Consider the following 21,542-nt stretch of genomic DNA (forward strand, 5'->3'; position numbering starts at 1 on the left):
TTGCAGAAACTCCCTTGGCTAAACTCTCTTTTACCCATTCAAGAACTGGGGCATGGATGGGACCCCCAGCCACAGCCATGGTGTGTGTGTGTGTGTGTGTGTGTGTGTGTGTGTGTGTGTTAAATTTCACTCTCTTTTGCCCATTCAAGAAGTGGGGGGATTTTCCTTTCCAGGAAATTGCAGCTGGTGACATTCTGGTCTCTGCTTCCCCCTGCAGGTGTGAAGGTAGCTGGACCTCAGACCCTCTTATGTATTTTTAAAATGTTAAGAATGGTAGTGGGAAAGATGGGAAAATGTCGCTTCTGAAGTCATATAACATAGGATGGATGCTAGTGTATTTTTAATCTGCTGTACAGCTCCTAGCTTTCCCCCACTGATCCCATATACCTCCTGAATATGTGAAAGAGAACTTTTATTGAAAAACCTGTTATTGTCATTCTTTCTGAAAATTGAAAAGTTTCTTCACGGGCAGTATTTTATGATCTATTTCTTTTTTTCCCTTTTTCCCTTGTTTACCAGTATGGCATTATTGCACTCTTCAGGGGTTTATAGGCATTCCTAATAAAAATGTGAAAATATTTTTAGATTGTAGTAGAAATCACCCCCCCTTCATTACATCGTAATGCACAAGCACTACACACACACACCCCAACCCCCCGAGCCTGGAGATGCCCCTTCTAGAGGGGCATCGCCCCCCAATTAAAGCCTTCCGTAAATAAGGAAGCGCTGGCTCCGCGCAGGACCCTTTTATTTTCATGTATTTTCCTGCAACGCTCCGCTGCGCCTTATCTTTATCATGGGTAGACCGGCCGCCCGAACTCTAGGTCAACCGGCGGCTGCCTCAACCAATCAGCATTACCGAACAGCGCCCCTTGCGGCGGCCACGCGGGTACTGCAGGCTGCAGACGCTCTTTTCCCTTACCCTTTTGACAGCTCTCAATACAAAGTTTCCGAATTCAATTGACCGTGACTGATTTAATCAAAATGTTGCAAGTTGTTTCCGAAAGGCGAAAGTACTTTGAACTTCAATGACAGTGTTCTTTATAAATTCACCATAAATCAGCCGTACCTCGGATTTTCACCGGACCACTTTTATTTCACTGCATATTACAAGGACTATCAAAGGGGGTGGCCTGATGTTAAGCGGCCATAATCCCTTGACCGAGCAGTCACGTACGCTGCGGCCCTTCCCAGCTGGCGGGGCAGCCCTGATAGCCATCTTGATGGGCTCAGACGGAAGGCTATCAGAGACACAATAAGCTGCATACATTAGTATATTCCGCGCGGACTCTGACAAAGGACTATGACCAGATTCCCCTCGGGGGGGGGGGCAGGAAAACTTCGCCCATTCCTTTGTTCCTAAAAATGACTCATGTGGGGTGGGGAGAGGAGGTCTCTGCCAGGTGTCAAGACACTCAGATTACCTGGGTAGCCCCTCCTCGACTCCTCCTGTTTTTAATATAATCATGATGTAAATATGATGTAATTCTGGGGGTGTAGTCAAGGGGATTAGCAATCAATAAAAGTTGGGGTCTCCCATTGTTCGGGGCTTCCATTTTGCTTCACCTCGTGGGCGGTGGGAGTCCTGTCGCGACAGTCTTTTCTTCAATAAAGACCAGGCCTACTGGCTGCTGATTTGCTTCAATTTTGCTCTGGTTGGTGTCTTTGTTTTGTCCAAGGGAGCCCTCAGATTTTCCGGTAACAAGATGTCAGGCGAAAACACTCCTCTTCAACCAGGCCTTTGGCTGATTAATACTCTACAGTGTACTAATGTGGTTTTTTTTTGGGGGGGGGCTATCTTGGATATAAACATGGTGTAGCAAGAGAGGTCAGCTTACTTCCCAAAAGCACATCTTTCCCCTTTCTTATTCTCTAGAACCATTCCAATATAGCTTTGAGAAATACTCAGGTTATGGGTGGCAGAGAGCCCCAAGCTTGAGCCTTCTAGGACTTGGGGGATTTGCTTTCATTTTTAATCCGAATGCTGAGATCCAGAAATGGACCCAGGTGCAAAATACGAGCTTATGAAGGGAAGCCCCTGAAATGTGCCACTCACTCAAACTGGATTGACTTCTCCTGCAGACATTCTGGGTCAACACAGGAAGGTCTGAAGAGAAGCTACAACATAGAGAGGAACTTTGCAGGGAGGGCTTTTAAGCAAATCTCTGAAGGGACCCTTGTTAAGATTTCAGATTCTGAGTGAACAGTGTGTTGGACTTAGGATGACAAGGTCTGGGTTCAAATCCCTTTTGACCATAAACTTTAATGCGTCTCCTTTTTCTAAGTCTCTCAGCTCAGCCTCTTCTACGTCACAGGGTTCCTCTGAGGATAAAGCAGGATATTACCCTCCTAAAATCCCTGGAGGAAGTATCATGGGGAATGGATATTATACTGTTGAGTTCCAAACACCACAGGAGTAACAAGAAGTACAATCTTTAATAGAATCAAACATGTTAGCGCATGAAACATATCCCCAAATTATTTTAGGCCCGTTATACAAAAGGATAAGAGGAGGAGATCTCTAAAAATACAGGTAAGTATCTGACTCTTCATTACAAACCACCTTGGTGAAAATGATTTTATACATGGAAATTTACCACACACACATGACCCAAAATTCTCAAGATTGCCAATGTTTTCTCCTCAGAGCTTCTGACAGAGGCTCTTCACTGTCGAAGGGGATTTTGTTACATCGAGACCCAAAACCTGCAGAGGGGTTACGTCTCTGGGGTCAGCATGCAAAGGCAATATAGTGTAAGTCAGGAGGACCCCCGAAAACGCCCCACCAAAGAACCATACTGCTTGACTGAAGCCAGAGATCTTGACCTTTCTAGAGGTCAGTAAGCAAGGTGGACTTAGAAACTCTTTCCACCAATGCCAAAGGCCCCCCCCCCCCAATGCTTTCTGCGCTGTGGAGACTCTTGTGAGATCTCTCACAGTCCTTTCCAACAGTTTTCCCCGTTCTTTCACCCTCTTTCTATTTATTAATTAATTTGTGTTTTGACAAAGGGCTCCAGGCTGAGATCACAGAAGAAAGTTGCCAGTGAGTTTAGGGCCAACTACTCAACTAGCAAACAGGTCTCTTGGGATATGGAGATTTTGCTGAATTGCCACATAAGCTTCCCTGAGGAGTAGCAAATAAAGGGGATTTTGGAACTTCCATCTCCCTGGACAGTGGAGATCTTGGGGGAGGAAAATGGAATCTGAGAGCAAGATTGAGACTGAGGAAGGTTTTAAGTGATTCCTGTACATAATTCTGACTTTATTCAGAAAAGATGATGGTATTATCTCTAGAAATCTTAAGCCAGAGTTGGAAGCTGGAGAGAGAACTACATCAAAAGAGGAATGTGATTAGGGTTGCTGTTGTTTCCTAAATTATTTTCTTGCACCTCGTGCACCGACAGAAGTAGCCCATTCCCAAGGGAGAGAGAACAGGCAGGTTTGGGGACTGACAGGGGACCAAATCAATCAGTGTCATTTACAAAACTGGCCCAAGAAGGGAGAGTTGCATCATGACTGACACAAGGGATGGCCAATCACAGTTCTGGAAATATGGTTTCTCCTTCAGCTCAGTCCTGAAAAGGAGACTGAATATGTCATAATGGCAATGAATATACACTTGTCTGTCAACAGAGTATCAGGTTCCCTTTCTCCTTCACGTAAAAGAAGGGCTGGAGGGTCTCTCCTGAGAAGGAGGCTTCTGAGAATGAGTAGAGGAGGGCTGCTGTATCTGCATCATAAAAGGACACCTGTCCCCCTTCATAATTCAGGGTCACTCGGATCCTCTCGGGCTCCTCACTTGGAACAGGGTCCTCATGGGGGGAGGATATCTTGTACCCACCATCCCACTTCCCTAAACCCCAGATCCCTTCCGTAGTATCAAAATTCAAAACACCCTTCCTCTTCACAGACTTTCTGGCCACCCCCACCCCCCACCCCTCCTCTCTTTCCACAAGGACCTCCCAGAAATGTCTGCCTTCCTTGAACACCTCACATCCCAGCACATCGCCATGTGTGTCAAATCTCTCAGGGTTGTCTGGCAGGTCTTGTTCGAAGTCTCCGTCTCTCACACCCTTTCGATCCTCAGACAGGATGAGGCTGGGATTAGCTGTGTCAGGATCCAATGTTACATTTTCTGTGGGGGCAGATGAAGAAAGAGAAGAGAAAGGACGTCAACGGGGAAGCTGACTCTTTTTTAGGCACATGACAGAAATAGCATCAGCTCTGAAATGAACAGGGACTCCATGGCTCTGCATTTGAGACAGGGATGTCCATCAAGTTCTTAATAATGATTCTTGAAACATCTGCAGTTCTTCCAAGGGTACGAAGTACTTAGCACACATTATCTACATAGAACCCTTGCAAAGACCCTGTAAGTTGAGTCAATCTTACTATGCCCATTTTTCAGATGGGAAAACTGAGGCTGAGAGGCAGTGGCTTATCTAAGACAACCCCCACCTCCCAGAGTTCATGGCAGAAGGGAGTCAAGGCAGGGACTCCCTGATTCACATCTTAATCTTCTACCTCACATCACAGAACGTGCTTGACATACCAGGTAAAACTGGCAGCAAGTCCTCTCGCTCTTTTTCTAACCAGTTTAATGTTTAATCCTTCCAGGTAGTTTAGAAAAAGCAAGAAAGTGGTTTGGCTACACGGAACCCCCTTGTGTGAAATGTCCTGCTTGGGATTCTTGAAAGCACATCGTATAAGACCCCATCCTGGTTCCCCAGACCTGACTGGCTACATGATTCATATTTTCTTCACTGTTCCTCACATTTATGGAAAAGGTGAGCAGTGGAAGCATCATGAGGAGGCCATTAAAAATCAGTCAGGCTGGTGGACATTAGGAAGAAGATCTGCTCTGCAGTCCTCACCCCCCCCCACCCATTATGGAATGTTAGTCAAGTGATTTCTTTTTAAAGACACACATTTGTACAGTGGCCTATGGACATTAAGTGTGATGTTGGATGTTGCCAGTGCTGCTATTAGTCTTTTTTTTTATTGTAATGGGTTTTTCTAGTTTCTTATTGTCTTGATTAACCTTTATGCATTTTACTCACTGCTGTTGTATAAAAGAATCCCAGAATATAATTTTGAAGTTAAGTAAGAGTTTCCTTTATGATACCATCTGCTGCACCTTTTCCAGCTCTTATGATTCCCATTTTGTGGTTTCCAGGATCAGGCCAGACTGGACTTCTGCCTTCCCATTGAGCCTTTTCCCCTGGTCTGTGGTGTAATTCTGACCTGCTCTTCTAAGTTTACTTAAGTTTCTCTAGTTTAAGCAGAGAAGTCATGTCTCCCCTCCAACACAAAAGCTGACGGAAGACCCCCAATCTTGCTGGGAAGCCGAACTCCTGGAGTTCACACTCAGGCAGCCCCCACCTCCCTGCCACTGACACCAGAACCCATTCACCTTCTAGACCCAAAAGGATGATGCAGCCATTTTCTGAGCTACTTGTGTTTGTGCATTTCCCACTCTTACACCTTACTCTCACATAAAAGGGGTGGGGACCCTGTATGGCTCAAAGGGATATTTCCCCCTCATGTGCCGGGAGCCTTTGGCTTCACACCACCCCTGTGTCTTATGGAGATTCGGCACAGAAAAGCCAGCCGTCCTGGGCTGGGGGCTTCCTAAGAGTCTGCAGGATCAGGCCAAGAGCCCCTCTAGCCCAGCATGCTGCTCTCACGGGACAGATGCCTCTGGGAAATAAGGGGAAATAAGGCATGAATGGAAGAGCTGCAGTGGCCTGGTCTTTTGAGAAGCAGATCCCCTCTCTCCTGAATTTGTGCCTCTGCTTGACCCAGAAATGTACCTTTTCGCAGCTGAAGTCCATATTCCACAGTGTCTGGGAGAAAAAAGGGAACAGAAATTTAGCATCACACCATCATTCAGACAACAAACCTGGAATGAACAATATGAGCTCATGAGATTGTAGCCAGGTGTTGTGGACTACAAGTCCCATCATCCGTAACCACTGGCCATGCCAGCTGGAGATTATGGGAGTTGTAGTTAAAACCATCTGAAGCTCCCAGGGGGCCACTAGGGGCGCATCAGAAGATGGCTGACAATAACATCTCTCCGACCCACACGAGGTAATTTGGAGGCTGTGATGGGAGTAATAGCCTCCCTACCCCCCCAGGATTGGGGGGGGCTGCCCGTGCCTGCTGTGCCCTATACCACCCCCGAATTTGAGGGGATGGGGGCACTAGGCAGAATGCCCTTCTGTGGATATCGGCGCTCCTGGACGCTGTCTCTGATCTGCGCCTCTAGCTGCAAGAACTTCAAAAGAAACGATTAGGATGAAGCGAATGCACATATTTCAAGGAAGGAGGGGGGAGTAAAGACTGCTAACAGATGGGATCTCTGATAAAACAAGATGAGTCGGAAGAACAAGAATTAACCAGATGAAGACATACCAAGACTCGGTATGGCAAAAGGACTGGATGGGGGAGGGAAAAAAAAACTTTCCTTTCTTTCCTCTATGTGATTAAACAAGAATCCCCTCCCTCACAAGTCAGAAATGTCGTTTGAAGGACTTAAGCTGTGAATTTATGTCTGTGTGGAGATAAACTTTCTAACCAAAGCATGCTTTAAGAAGAGCGTGGAATGTATAAGTGCTTTGGAATGACGCAGTTAAAAATACTGTCGCCATATTGGGAAGTTCTGTTGGAGGACTTAAGTCTGGGAGGAGAAATAGAGCTGTTTTTATATTGTGGGTGAAACTTCTCAGAGGGACTTAAGAAGGACAGTTCTGTGATTAATGATGGAAAGAGCAATGTTATCTATGAATGCGATGAGAAATGGAAACCATCTCGTTTTGAGGATTGGATGAACGGAAAATTCACACAGGATTATTATTGGTGTTTATCGGCTTAAGGAGATTATCAGAAGAGATCATAAAGAAAAAAAAAGAAAATATACAAAAAGGTGAGATGCGGAAACAGCAAGATAAGACTGGATAGAATTATGAACTTTGTTTGGACTGATTAGGACATTAACGCAGTAGCAAGAAGATGATCAGAATCCCCCTTCGGTTCTTGAAATGTGGGTCCCCTCAACAAAATTTAAAATTCGGCTTTGTAATTCGGAATTTATGTGATGTGATTTGAATTGATTTGATTGGTCCGTTAATAAAAATTATTTAAAAAATAAACCATCTGGAGCTCTCCATGCTAGTTATCCCTGCATAACCAGGGCAGGGGTGATGTCAAGGTTCAGGCCTGCCCAAATTTTGGGAGGAGGAGCAAGACCCCCCAGAAGATCTCCCCATCAACAACAAGGTCCAGACATCCCTTTTCCAAGACGGGAGGCCTGAGCCCCAGTCCCCTCTGCTCCTGGCTGGCTCCTGGACAGCCCTCCTCCCTCCTGAACCCCTTACATCAATCTCAGGGCCAAAGGAACAGGCGAAATGCCCCAAAAGTGAGATGTGTGAAAGCACCCAAAGCCTGGCTGAGAGATGGGAAGAGGTCAAGGACAACTTTTTACAGACAACTTCTAATCGTGCAAAGTCAGAATGACCCCCGGATTCACCCCTGCCTTCTGAGATCCCAAGACAGCCGCATGAGAGCTCGCAGGAGCCTCTCAGAGCACAGTAAGCAAGGAGAATGGCTTAAATGTGATTTGCGGGGTTGCCAAACCCTTCGTGGCAAGAGCTTTCAAGCCCTTTACCTTGCTGACTGGAATCTGGGAGGCTCCCCCAAGATCTCACAAGAGCTTCCAGAGCCCAGCAAGAAGGGTTTATCCTCCTCTTTCAACTGCATAAGAAAAATCAGTTGTGAGTCATCTGCATAGGAATGTGTGACTTCTTGATATTGAAAAAGAATAAACAAACATTCCATTTTTCTGGCACCGCTAATGACCTGGAGCATTTGATGTGCAGTTTTAAATATCCAGTATAAAATATTTTCAGCCCTTCTTTAGTACCTCTGAATTTATTCATGACGCCCTCCAGGAAGGGATTTATATCGCTGAAGTCCCAGATCCTCCACTTCAGGGCAGGAGGAAAAGCCACCACAGGATCCTGTAAGTTCTCCTTCTCCTGAGACCTGGGAGGAGAAGAACAAAGTCAAGCCACCATCCTTCCAATACAAGGAGCTTTCTGACAAGGCAGGGGTCTCATCCTGATGATAAAGGCATAATGAAGACTTGGGAGCAGGGTTTTCCTATGGCAAGAATGTGGTTGATGTGTGGATCTAGAGAACACCTAATGAGTTGAAGGAATACTGAAATGTACTGAAGCAAATATAGGAATATGAGATTGAAGGTAACGAAGCTGATATATGCAAACTATTTTTTTGAAAAAGTGAGTAATACTGGGTCCTTACGCAGAGATTTTAGGACTACACCAATTTTAGTGAAGCTTTAATGAGTAGAACAAAATAGATTTGGTACGTGCATTTCTGAAATATAAGGAAGTGCAGAATGATTTAGAATGGTTTTTGCGATTAACATTAGAAATGTATTTTAGCACAGTGGCTACATTTAAAAATGGAGAAAATATTGGAAATTAAAGCAATATTTTCTAAATATTGAAGATTCTCAGAATTCATGAGTGTTTGAAGTTGTCTGGTGGACAAGGCTCTCAGCGGCTACTATTCACGATGACTAGGTCAAAGGCAGTGGTGCCTCTGAACTCCAGTTGCTGAAACCACAAAGTACCACAAAAATGTGTCCCTGTTTTTGTCTGTGATTTTGTGAAATTGACGATGAAGTTCTAATCTCTGGAAGGAGGAAGTGGAGACTGAGTTTCCCACCTGTTAAACTGAAACATTCATAGCATAATACAGTGGTACCTCAGGTTAAGAACTTAATTCGTTCCGGAGGTCCGTACTTAATCTGAAAATGTTCTTAACCTGAAGCACCACTTTAGCTAATGGGGCCTCCTGCTGCTGCCGTGCCCCTAGAGCACAATTTCTGTTCTCATCCTGAAGCAAAGTTCTTAACCTGAAGCACTATTTCTAGGTTAGCGGAATCTGTAACCTGAAACGTATGTAACCCAAGGTACCACTGTAATAAGGCAGGGGTTTCCCATCACTTACCTCTGCAAGAAGCTTCCAATATCCTGGAAGGAAAGAAAGAAAGATGTCAGTGGAGCCATTTCTGCAGTCAGTTATAAATCCTAAGCAGCTGAGTGGCAACTGCTGGGAATCACAGGTTTGGAGAGCACTACTGTTTTTCAGGCTTCTCAGAGACCTCTGGTTGGCCAATGCGAGAACACAATGCTAGAATGAAGGGGCCTGTGGTTTGATCTAGCAGGGCCCCTTCTGCGACCCCAGGACTGACGCCTTTCATCCTTCATGTACTGTTTTCCTTCCAGCAACATTTTTATGTGACTAAGAAAAGTTTGTAGTCTGAAGCAGCACGCTCCACCCTCTCACATCAGGATGAGGCCTCACCTGAAGGAGTTCACTCGCTGGTTCCTGAAGCTTCTCCTCCATCTCCCGGATGAGGCTGTCAAGAGAGGAGAGTTCCCTGGAGAGTCTGGCCAGGTGCTCCTCCCTTTGGGCTGCAATCTCCTTCTCCACTTCTGCCATCTGGGCCAGAATACGTTTCTCCTGTTCTTCCAGAAACTGGTGCAGTCGCCTGAACTCAGCCACCATCTTTTCCCTCTCTGCACCTGTTTGTTTCTGCAGCAAAGAGGTTGAAAGAAGAGTGGGCCAAAATCAGGCATCTAGCCTCCTGTTAAAGGATGAGGAGGCCAGGTATCCAAATTAACTTGGAAGGCAACTGCTGACATATTCAGCAGAGAAAGAATTTGTAAAAACTTACAAGCCCACCCACTCTTTTAAATGGTCTTTCATGCTTTGTGGGAGATCAGACCATTAAAAAATAAACCTCTTTCTGTATTTCATATTCATTGCCCCCCCCCCCATATTGATTCTAGACAATAGCACTTTTTCACCTTAAAGTAGCAATGATACTTACAAGCAGGTCTTGGCTTTCCTTTTCTGTGTTTGCTTTAAATACGAGAATTTTCTCTCTCTCCTTCCTCACATTGTCTAGGCAGCTGCTGATCTGATCCTGAAAAGAAAACAAAGTCCAAGTTGGGCTGCGCTACACATTAACACAACAACATTAACACAACTCGCTGCCCCACATCCCTGGGTCTTTTGCAGAGGTTCCCCTTTTTCATACCAGATGAGGAAGAAATGGGGCTGCCCTATATCAGAGCTGAGAAACATGGGGGTTTTGCTATTTGTCCCCCACACTGAACACACCTCCAACATGTCCCCCCTCCTTTTTATTAAATTAATCCTAGATGTTGTAATCTTTTGTCCCAGGGGAGTTACTGCAGCCTGAATTCAGGGGGACACCGGTGCACTTTAATCCCTCAAAAAGAAAAATAAATGTTTATTGTATTAATTTAGTTGTATCAGGAGAATACCTTTTGGGCTGCAAGTTGAGAGAATACATTACAATATTATCATTATCATCATTATCATTATTGGAAGCCCCTCTTGTCTGCAGCTCTTCCACCCCCAAGAAAGACCCACTGCCTTTTCCCACCTTGTACTCCTGGGACGCCTCCTCTAGAGGAACCACCTCGTGGCTTTTGTGCTCCTTGGATACATTACACACCACACAGATGGGGATTTGGTCCTCCTGGCAGAAGAGCTTCAGGGGCTCCTGGTGCTTCTCACAGACCATCCCCTTTCCTTCCCCCTGCTGTTTCCCCCGCAGATGGCTGAATTCCTTAGTTATTTCCACAAAATTTGCCAGCTGCTGGTTTCGCCTGATACTGCTTTGCTCAACATTTTCCCTGCACTGAGGGCAGGAATCCTCTCCCTCGGATTTCTCCCAGCACTGGATCAGGCAGGATCGGCAGAAGTTGTGCCCACACTCCGGGATGATCACTGGATCCCTGAAATACTCCAGGCAAATGGAGCAAGTGGCTTCCTCGCAGAGATCCCGGACGGGACCCTCAAAAGCAGCCATGCTTGCTTCGCCAGGAAGGAGGAGCTGGTTTCGTTTTCTCTCTTTTGCGTCTGCAAATGGGCGTGTTCCCTTTCCAGGAAATTCGGATTTCCGGGAAACTCAGGATCTCTGCTGCCTAGGAGTTGGGTGGAGCCCCGAGCAGCTTTGATACGGTGGAAATAAATATATTTATTTATTTTAAATGGAGTGCTCATTCTTGGTGGCTGCTCGTTTAAGGAGCCATATCCCTGTGGGAGCTGGTGGAGTTTGTTGTAGTTTTGTTGACTATCAGCACGTCAGGCTCAGACCACTTTGCAAGGTAATGAATGAACTGCCGTCCCCCTCCCCCGCCTTCCTCCACTCACAGCTTCTATCTAGTTAGTAGCCACCGCATACAGAGGAGAAACAGCCCAGCCCTCCATCCCGGTGCCAATTTTTAGTGAATCGTTTTGACAGAATCGCCGGCGTCTGATAATGTGCAATAATAACCTCTGGAACCAACTCTGCAAACGGCCTTTGCAAATAGCTCAGCTAAATAGTATCCCGATATTTGCCAATCACACCGCAGGGCACCTATTAGCAGCAGGTGCTTTAAATTAGCCCCGTTTTCTCAATGAATGCAGCCCTTTGTCAGTGAAACATCACTTTGTTATAAGAATTTCAAGTTCTCAAATACAAAATAAATACTGTACATAAATGCACACATAACTCAATATTTGAACCATGTCTCTGAAATAGTATGGGAGAGCAATTCTGAAGCCATTTCGACTCTCCCAATGGCCCCAAATATTCCTCTGCAGTAAGGGAGGAAAATGGGACAAAGCCTTCCATTGCCTTTTTGCTTCCAAGTCCATTCTTAAGGGCATATTTGTGTATGAATAGGGTGAGCCTGTGACCTGGATTCAGGAACTAAAGTATTTACTATCACAAAAGAATGGCCAAGCTGCCTGCAATCAGTGACCTTTAACAGGTATCCTAACAGAAGGATTTCTGCTGGAGACTGCCTCCTTCTGTGATGTATGTCCGATATTTTGGGGGTTTGGTCTTGTGCTACAGGTGGGCAGTTTCAAAAGTCTATATAGGGGCTTGCACACCATCGTTCTGGGTCCTCCTCCCTCCTTCAAAGGGTGAGTGGGGACCCTGTTGCAACAGTTCCTTTAATAAAGATCAGGCTTATTAGTTGCTTTGCTTCTCAATATACAGTGGTACCCCGGGTTAAGTACTTAATTCATTCTGGAGGTCTGTTCTTAACCTGAAGCACCACTTTAGCTAATGGGGCCTCCTGCTCCTGCCGCGCCACCGGAGAATGATTTCTGTTCTCATCCTGAAGCAAAGTTCTTAACCCAAGGTACTATTTCTGGGTTAGCGGAGTCTGTAATCTGAAGCATATGTAACCTGAGGTACCACTGTACTCTGGTTGGCTTCTGTTATTTTCTCCTACGAGAGGGAACCCACTTAAGGACTCTATAGGGCTCCTGAATACGATTTCTGTTCTCATAAGGGAAGGGGAGCTACAACATATACAGTGGAACCTCGGGTTACATACTGTCCTCCTTATGAACACTTTGGGCAACAAGCTCCGCTAATCCAGAAGTAGATGCTCCTAGTAGCGAACTTTGCCCCAGGATGCGAGCGGAAATCATGCGCTGGCAGTGGGAGGCCCCCTTAGCGAAAGCACGCCTCATGTTAAGAACAGTTTTGACTTAAGAACAGACTCTGGAATGAATTACGTTCGTAACTCGAGGTACCACTGTGGAGGAACTTTGCAGGGAGGGCTTTGAAGCACATCTCTGAAGGGACCCTTGTTAAGATTTCAAATTCTGAGTGCACAGTGTGTAGGACTTGGGATGACAAGGCCCGGGTTCAAATCCCTTTTGACCATAAACTTTAATGTGTCTCCTTTTTCTAAGTCTCTCAGCTCAGCCTCTTCTACCTCACAGGGTTTCTCTGAGGATAAAACAGGATATCACTCTCCTAAAATCCCTGGAGGAAGTGTCATGAGGAATGGATATTATACTATTCAGTTTGAAAGAACACAGGAGCAACAAGAAGTACAATCTTTAGTAGAATCAAACATGTTAGCACAGGAAACATATCCCCAAATTCTTACAGGCCAGTTATACAAAAGGGTAAGAAGAGGGGATCTCTAAAAATACAGGTAAGTATCTGACTCTTCATTACAAACCACCTTGGTGAAAATAATTTTATACATGGGAATTTACCACATACACATAACCCAAAATTCTCAATGTTTGCCAATGTTTTCTCCTCAGAGCTTCTGACAGAGGCTCTTCACTGTCAAAGGGGATTTTGTTACATCGAGACCCAAAACCTGCAGAGGGGTTACGTCTCTGGGGTCAGCATGCAAAGGCAATATAGTGTAAGTCAGGAAGACCCCCGAAAACGCCCCACCAAGGAACCATACTGCTTGACTGAAGCCAGAGATCTTGACCTTTCTAGAGGTCAGTGAGCAAGGTGGACTTAGAAACTCTTTCCACCATTGCCAAAGGCCGCCCCCTAAATGCTTTCTGCGCCATGGAGACTCTTGTGAGATCTCACACAGTCCCTTCCAACAGTTTTTCCAGGTCTCTCACCCTCTTTCCATTTATTAATTTGTGTTTTGACAAAGGGCTCCAGGCTGAGATCACAGAAGAAAGTTGCCAGTGAGATTTGGGCCAACTACTCAACTAGCAAACAATCTTTGGATATGGAGATTTTGCTGAATTGCCACATAAGCTTCCCTGAGGAGTAGCAAAAAAAAGGGATTTTGAAACTTCCATCTCCCTGGACAGTGGAGGTGTTGGAGGATGAAAGGGAATCAGAGTTCAGGATTGAGGCTGAGGAATGTTTTAAGTGATGCCCATACATAATTCTGATTTTATTCAGAAAAGATGATGGTATTGTCTATAGAAAATGTGTCAGAATTGGAGGTTGGAGAGAGAACTACATCGAAACAGGAATGTGGGGAGGTTTGCTGTTGTTTCCTAAATTATTTTCTTGCATCTTTCTCCCTTTGCACCTCCTGCACTGACAGAAATAGCCGGTTCCCAAGGGAGGGAGACAAGGGGTCTGACAGGGGTCCCAATTGATCAGTGTCATTTACAAAGCTGGCCTGAGAAGGGGGAGTTGCATCATGATTGACACAAGGGATGGCCAGTCACAGTTCTGCAAATAAGGTTTCTTCTTAAGTGCCTGTCAGCTCAGTCCTGAAGAGGAGACTGAATATGTCATAATGGCAATGAATATACACTTGTCTGTCTGCACATCAGTCAATAGAGTCTCAGCTTCGCTTTCCTGCTTATGTAAAAGAAGGGCTGGAGGGTCTCTCCTGAGAAGGAGGCTGCCAGGAATGTGTAGAGGAGGACTGCCGTGTCTGCATCGTAAAAGGACACCCGTCCCCCTTCACAGTTCACGGTCACTCGGATCCTCTTGGGCTCCTCACTTGGAACAGGGGCCTCATGGGGGGAGAATAACCTGTACGCATTGCCCCACTTCCCCAAGCCCCAGATCCAACCCCAGATCCCTTCCCTAGGACCGAAAGAGAAAACCCCCTTCCTCTTCACAGACTTTCTGGCAACCCCCACCCCCCACCCCTCCTCTCTTCTCACAATGACTTCCCAGAAATGTCTGCCTGCTGTGAAACCCTCACATCCCAGCACATAGGTAAGTGCGTCAAATCTCTCAGGGTTGTCTGGCAGGTCTTGATAGACGTCTCCCTTTCTCACTCTCTTTCGATCCTTGGACAGGATGAGGTAGGGATTTGCTGTGTCTGGATCCAAAGTTACATTTTCTGTGGGGGCAGATGAGGAAAGAGAAGAGAAACAATGTCAACGGGGAAACTGACTTTTCTTTAGGCACATGACAGAAATAGCATCCCCTCTGAAATGAACAGGGACTCCATGGCTCTGCATTCGAGAGAGGAATGTTCATCAAGTTCTTAATAAGGATTCTTGAAACATTTGCAGTTCTTTCAAGGGTTCACACATTATCTATATAGAACCTGACCCTGTAAGTTAAGTCAATCTTAGCATACCCATTTTTCAGATGGGAGGACTGAGGCTGAGAGACAGTGGCTTGTCTAAGGCCAGCCCCACCCCCCACCATTCATGACAGAGGGAAGTCAAGGCAGGGTCTCCCTAATTCACATCAATCTTTTACCTCACATCACATGCCAGACCATGCTTGACAGGTCAGGTAAAACTGGTAGCAGGTGCTCTCACCCTCCTTGTAACCACCACTCACGTTTCAGTTACATATTTAACATTATATTATAGACCATCCTTCCAGAGAGTTTATGAAAAGCAAGAAAGTGGTTGGGCTACCTCGACCCCCTTGTGTGAAATGTCCTGCTTGGGATTCTTGAAAGCGCATCGTAAAATTGTAGAGCTGCAAGGGACCCCAAGGGCCACCTAGTCCAACCCCCTGCAATGTAGGGATCCCAACTAAAGCACCCACCACAGGCGGCCACACAACCTTTGCTTAAAAACCTCCAAGGAAGGAGCGTCCACCACCTTCTGAGGGACTCCCTCCCATGTTTTGTAGTGTGGGCCTTTGGTCTGTTTCCCCCAGGCAAACTATGAGCAGTCAGCCAAGAACTAACTTGATTATCTCTTACGGTTTGGTTAAAGCGGAGCTTTTAAATTGACAACTATTACATCGTTGATATGAATGGCTTTCTTTTTCTGTGAATTGTGTTAATGCATTTATTGTTGGAATCTCAAGATGAAAGGCAAGATTTATAAAACCTAGGAAGTGCCATTCCCACCTGTCACCTTGAACGCAAAGACCCCATCCTGGTTCCCCAGGCCTGATTGGCTATATGATGATTCATTTTTTTCACTGCTCCTCACATTTATGGAAAAAGTGGGCAGTGGAAGCACAATAAGAAGTCCATTTAAAAATTGGTCAGGGTGGTGGATGTTAGGAAGAAGATCTGCTCTGCAGTCCTCTCACCTGCTCCCCATGTTATGGAAAGTTTGTGAAGCAATTTCTTTTTAAAGACACACATTTGTACAGTGGCCTTTGGAAATTATGTGGGATATTGGATGTTGCAAGTGCTGCTATTAGTAAAAAAATATTGTTAAATGTAATGGTTTTTTCTAGTTTATTGTTGTATTGGTTAGCCTTTATGTATTTTACTTACTGTTTTCTAAAAGAATCACAGAATGTACTTTTAACGATAAGTAGGAGTTTCCTTTATGCTTCCATCTGCTGCACCTTTTCCAGCTCTTATGAATCTCTTTTTGTGGTTTTCAGGATCAGGCCAGACTGGACTTTTGTCTTCCCATTGAGCCTTTCCCCCTGGTCTGTGCTGTAATTCTGTCCTGCTCTTTTAAGTTTACTCAGGTTTCTCTAGTCCGCCATCATGTTGCAGCAGAGAAGTCATACAATACAATACAATACAAAAGCTAACTGAAGACCCCCATCTTGCAGGGAAGCCGGACCACTGAAGTTCACAGTCAGGCAGCCCCCAGCTCCTACCACTGACACCCATTTACCTTCTTGTACCCAAAGGTTGTTGCAGCCATTTTCTGAGCTATTTCTGTTCATGCATTTCCCACATATGAGTAAACCTTACTCTTACATAAGCTCTCCTACCACACTTTCTCACACCACCCCTGTGTCTTATTGAGATTCGGCACAGAAAAGCCAGCCATCCTGGGCTGGGGGCTTCCTAAGAGTCTGCAGGATCAGGCCGAGAGCCCCTCTAGCCCAGCAAGCTGCTCTCACGGAACAGATGCCTCTGGGAAATAAGGCATGACAGAAGAGCTGCAGTGGCCTGGTCTTTTGAGAAGAAGATCCCATCTCTCCCGAATTTCTGCCTCTGTTTGACTTGGAAATGGTTAGGGAAACCCAGCCAGATGGGCAGGGTATAAATAATACTTATAATTATTATTAAATGTACCTTTTCGCAGCTGAAGTCCATATTCCACAGTGTCTGGAAGAGAAAAGGGAACAGAGATTTAGCATACACACCATCATTCAGATCACAAACCTGGCAACAACAATATGAGCTCATGAGATTGTAGCCAGGGTGGTGCACTCCTGATGTTGTGGACTACAAGTCCCATCATCCCTAACCACTGGCCACGCCAGCTGAAGAGATTCCAGAGCCCAGCAAGAAGGGTTTGCCGTCCCCTTTCAATTGCATAAGTAAAATCAGTTGTGAATCATCTACATATTAAAGTGTGGCTTCTAGATATTGAAAAATAAAAATTAAAAAAAACGTCCATTTTCCTGGCATGGCTAATATTCCATATGACCTGGAGCCTTTCATGAACACTTCTAAACATCCAGTATAAAATACTTTCAGCCCTTCTTTACTACCTCTGAATTTCTTCATGACCCCCTCCAGGAAGGGATTTATATCACAGAAGTCCCAGATCTTCCACTTCAGTGCAGGAGGAAAAGCCACAGGAGGATCCTCTAAGTTCTCCTTCTCCTGAGACCTGGGAGGAGAAGAACAAAGTCAAGCCACAATCCTTTGAATTAAAAGAGCTTTCAGACAAGGCAGGTGTCTCATCCTGATGAAAAGGCATGATGGATATATCATGAAGACATGGGAGCAGGGTTTTTCCAATGGCAAAAGGGAGCATCTAGATGATGTGTGGATCTAGAAAGTATCTAAGAAGTTGAAGGAAAACTGACACACACCTGCTTCCATAATATGGTGAAGAAAATATAGGAATATGAGATCGCATAGATCAGCCTCTTTACCTTCAAATTAATTTTTTTAGGAAAATGAGAAACACTGGGTCCTTACGCGGAGATTTTAGGACTACACCAGTTTTAGTGAAGCATTTCAAGTGATCAATGAGCAAAACATATTGATCTGGTATGTGCATTTCTGAAATATAAGGAAAACCAGAAAGCCTTTGGCGCTGCTGGAATGGCATTTGAAAGATGAAGTAAAATCGGTTATGATACACTGGGCCAAAGATTTTGGATATAATATACAGCTAAAAGAATGAGAGAGCTTGTGGAAAGAAAGAATAAAATTTACAGCATGTGATGCTCTGAATGTGATGAAAATGATGTATAGGTGGTATATTACTCCCATTAAATTAACTAAAATGTATAAGACAAGTACCGTATTTTTCGCTCTGTAACACGCAGATTTTTTCTCCTAAAAAGGAAGGGGAAATGTCTGTGCGTGTTATTGAGCGAATGTGTGGTCCCTGGAGCCGAAAAATCAGGCAAAAATCAAATCGTGCTTCACGGAGAAGGGAAACCTGAAAAGAGGAAGTGGCTGCTTTCCTGCATTCTGCCTCAGGGTCTTACTGCCAACCCTTCTCTGTTTCATTGTTGTGTTTGCTGAAACGGAACAAAGAGCAGGGAAAGCCCCTCCCCTCCAGGCAAGCAGAGGGGAAAGCAGAGTTCCTCTCTGTGCTGCTGGGGGAGAGGGAGAGAGAGGGGGGGTGAGAGGGAGAGAGAGAGGGGGAGGGAGAGAGAGAGAGGGGGGCGGGAGGGAGAGGGGAGGGAGAGAGAGAGAGAGAGAGAGAGAGAGAGAGATGGCTGGCTTGGGCGGGGAGAAACTTTTGCCTTTCTTTCCTCCCTTCTGTTAAATCCCTCTCCTGCATTCTTAGCCAGCTGCTTCTCTGCACACCCCTCTCATGTCCCTTCTTTGTTTTTCCTTCGCTCCCCACTTAAAATGTGGTTACAAAGCATAGATCCATATGGATCCTCAGGATCTTTGCATTGGGTCACCCCAAATTCACCATCAGATCACATAGCATGTCCATGGCTACAGCCTGCACCAAAAAAATCACGCACCCACTGTTGCCTGGGGATGCAATGGTGCAAAAATGTGGTTACAAAGCATGGATCCACAGGGATTCTCAGGATCTTTGCATTGGGTCACCCCAAATTCACCATCAGATCACATAGCATATCCATGGCTACAGCCTGCACCAGAAAAATCACGCACCCACTGTTGCCTGGGGCTGCAATGGTGCAAAAACGTGGTTACAAAGCATGGATCCACTGGAATTCTCAGGATTTTTGCATTGGGTCACCCCAAATTCACCATCAGATCACATGTCTGTGGCCACAGCATGAAGCACAAAAATGATACATCCACTGTTTCATTCAGAATGTTTTTTCCTCCTCTAAAAACGATGTGCGTGTTATGGTCAGGTGCGTGTTATAGAGCGAAAAATACGGTAATAAATGTTGGAAATGTAAAGAAAAAGAAGGAACTTTTTATCATATGTGGTGAGAATGTAAGAAAGTAAAAAGCTTCTGTGAGTGTAAATGGGACCAATAGCTACCACAAAAATTTGTCCCTATATTTGTCTGTGATTTTGTGAAAATGGACAATGGTGTCCTAAATTATCTCTGGAAGGAGGAAATGGAGAGAGTTTCTCACCTGTTAAACAGGAAAATTCATAGCATCAGAATAAGGCAGGGGTCTCCCATCACTTACCTCTGCAAGAAGCTTCCTATGTCCTGGAGGGAAAGAAAGAAAGAAAGAAAGAAAGAAAGAAAGAAAGAAAGAAAGAAAGAAAGATGTCAGTGGAGCCAGTTCTACTGTTGTTATCAATTTTGCGAGAACATGATGATAGAATGAAGGGACCTGTGGTTTGATCTAGCAGGTCCCCTTTTGTGACCCCAGGCCTTTCACCCTTCATGTACTAATTGTTTTCTTTACAGCAGCTTTTTTTTAGGGTGGGGGCTAAGACATGTTATTCTCCTGCTTGTACTATGAAGCAGCACACTTCACCCTCTCGCATCAGGATGAGGCCTCACCTGCAGGAGTTCACTCGCTGGTTCCTGAAGCTTCTCCTCCATCTCCCGGATGAGGCTGTCAAGAGAGGAGAGTTCCCTGGAGAGTCTGGCCAGGTGATCCTCCCTTTTCTTCGCAATCTCCTTCTCCACTTCTGCCATCTGGGCCAGAAGAAGCTTCTCTTGTTCTTCCAGAAACTGGTGCAGTCGCTTGAACTCAGCCACCATCTTTCCCCTCTCTGCACCTGTTTGTTTCTGCAGCAAGGAGATTGAAAGAAGAGAACAGTGGGCCAATATCAGGCATCTAGTCTGCTCTTGCAGGATGAGGAGGGCCAGGGGTCAGCAAACTTTTTCAGCAGGGGGCCGTTCCACTGTCCCTCAGACATTGGGGGGGGGGGCGGACGGACTATATTTTGAAAAAATATATATGAAGGAATTCCTATGCCTCACAAATAACCCAGAGATGCATTTTAAATAAAAGCACACATTCCACTCATGTAAAAACATGCTGATTCCTGGACTGTCCACGGGCCGGATTGAGAAGGAGATTGGGGCCTGATCCGGCCCCCGGGCCTTAGTTTGCCTACCCATGACTTATCCAAATTCCCCTGGAAGGGCATGCCTGACATTTTAGAGGGATCACGCCAATATTTAGCAGGGAAGGAGCTTCATCAGCACAAGCCCCCCCCCCCCTAAATGGTCTTTCATGTTCTGTGAGAGTTAAGGCTGTTCAAAAAGAAACCTCTTTCTGTATTCCATATTCATTCCTCCCCCCCCCCCCCCCCAGATCTTGATTCTAGACTATAGCATTTTTCACCTTAAAGTAACAATGGTGCTTACCATCAGGTCTTGGCTTTCCTTTTCTGTGTTTGCTTTAAATACGAGAATTTTCTCTCTCTCCTTCCTCACATTGTCTAGGCAGCTGCTGATCTGATCCTGAAAAGAAAACAAAGTCCAAATTGGGCTGCATCACACATTAACAGGCAGGCTGAATCGTATTTTTGCTCCCTGCTCCGCATCCCTTGGTCATTTGCAGAGGTTTCTCTTTTCATCCCAGACTAGGCAGAAATAGAACGGCTCTATATCAGAGCTGAGAAACATGTGAGTTTTGCTATTTGCCCCCCACACTCAACACACCTCCAACATCTCCCCCCTCCTTTTTATTAAATTAATCCTAGATGTTGCAACCTTTCCTCCCAGGGGAGTTACTGCAGCCTGCATTCAGGGGGTCATTGGGCACACTTGAAATCCCTCAAATAGAAAAAGAAATATTTATGTTTCAGAAGTTTAGTTTTATCAGGCTGCACAAGATCTCTTGCTGGAGAATTCCTTTTGGGCAGCAAGTAGAGAGAATACATTACATCATCATCATCATCATCGCAAACCCCTCTTGTCTGCAGCTCTTCCACCCCCAAGAAAGACCCACTGCCTTTTCCCACCTTGTACTCCTGGGACGCTTCCTCTAGAGGAACCACATCGTGGCTTTTGTGCTCCTTAGATACATTACACAAGACACAGATGGGGCTTTCATCCTCCTGGCAGAAGAGCTTCAGGGGCTCCTGGTGCTTCTCGCAGACCCTCCCCTTTCTTTCTCCCTCCTCTTTCCCCCCCAGATGGCTGAATTTCTTAATTATTTCTACAAAATTTGCCAGCTGCTGGTTTCCCCTGATGCTGCTTCGCTCCACTGTTTCCCTGCACTGAGGGCAGGAAGCCTCTCCCTCGGATTTCCCCCAGCACTGGATCAGGCAGGATCGGCAGAAGTTGTGCCCGCACTCCGGGATGATCACTGGATCCCTGAAATACTCCAGGCAGATGGGGCAAGTGGCTTCCTCGCGGAGATCCTGCACGGGCCCCCCAGAAGCAGCCATTGTTGCCTCGCCAGGAACAGGGAGCTGGTTTCCTT

The 21,542-nt window shown here is 45.5% G+C and overlaps 1 protein-coding gene across 1 annotated transcript; it reads right to left on the minus strand.

Moving 5' to 3' along the window:
* Positions 1 to 2,417: 2,417 nt before the first annotated feature.
* LOC308465284 (uncharacterized protein) lies at positions 2,418 to 21,542 on the minus strand. The gene is made up of 14 exons (XM_080985101.1): positions 20,878 to 21,542; positions 20,480 to 20,575; positions 19,664 to 19,894; positions 19,341 to 19,363; positions 17,243 to 17,364; positions 16,821 to 16,853; positions 14,187 to 14,705; positions 10,508 to 11,034; positions 9,926 to 10,021; positions 9,397 to 9,627; positions 9,040 to 9,062; positions 7,925 to 8,046; positions 5,814 to 5,846; positions 2,418 to 4,135 (listed from the first exon to the last, which is right to left on the minus strand). Exons 1-14 carry the CDS (start codon positions 21,505 to 21,507, stop codon positions 3,627 to 3,629), a joined length of 3,195 nt encoding a protein of 1,064 aa, XP_080841227.1. The 5' UTR covers positions 21,508 to 21,542; the 3' UTR covers positions 2,418 to 3,626.

Source organism: Podarcis pityusensis (genome assembly GCF_964106645.2).
Source record: "Podarcis pityusensis genome assembly, chromosome: 2".
Taxonomy (NCBI): Eukaryota; Metazoa; Chordata; class Lepidosauria; order Squamata; family Lacertidae; genus Podarcis; species Podarcis pityusensis.

Bases quoted from the DNA above. Each gene is read 5' to 3' on its own strand.
- LOC308465284 (XM_080985101.1), bottom strand. From the start codon at position 21,507: ATGGCTGCTTCTGGGGGGCCCGTGCAGGATCTCCGCGAGGAAGCCACT. The intron at 17,365-19,340 runs GTAAGTGATGGG...TTCTCCTCCCAG, and splicing joins ATAGGAAGCTTCTTGCAGAG to GTCTCAGGAGAAGGAGAACT. The intron at 14,706-16,820 runs GTACATTTAATA...CTGCCCCCACAG, and splicing joins TGGACTTCAGCTGCGAAAAG to AAAATGTAACTTTGGATCCA.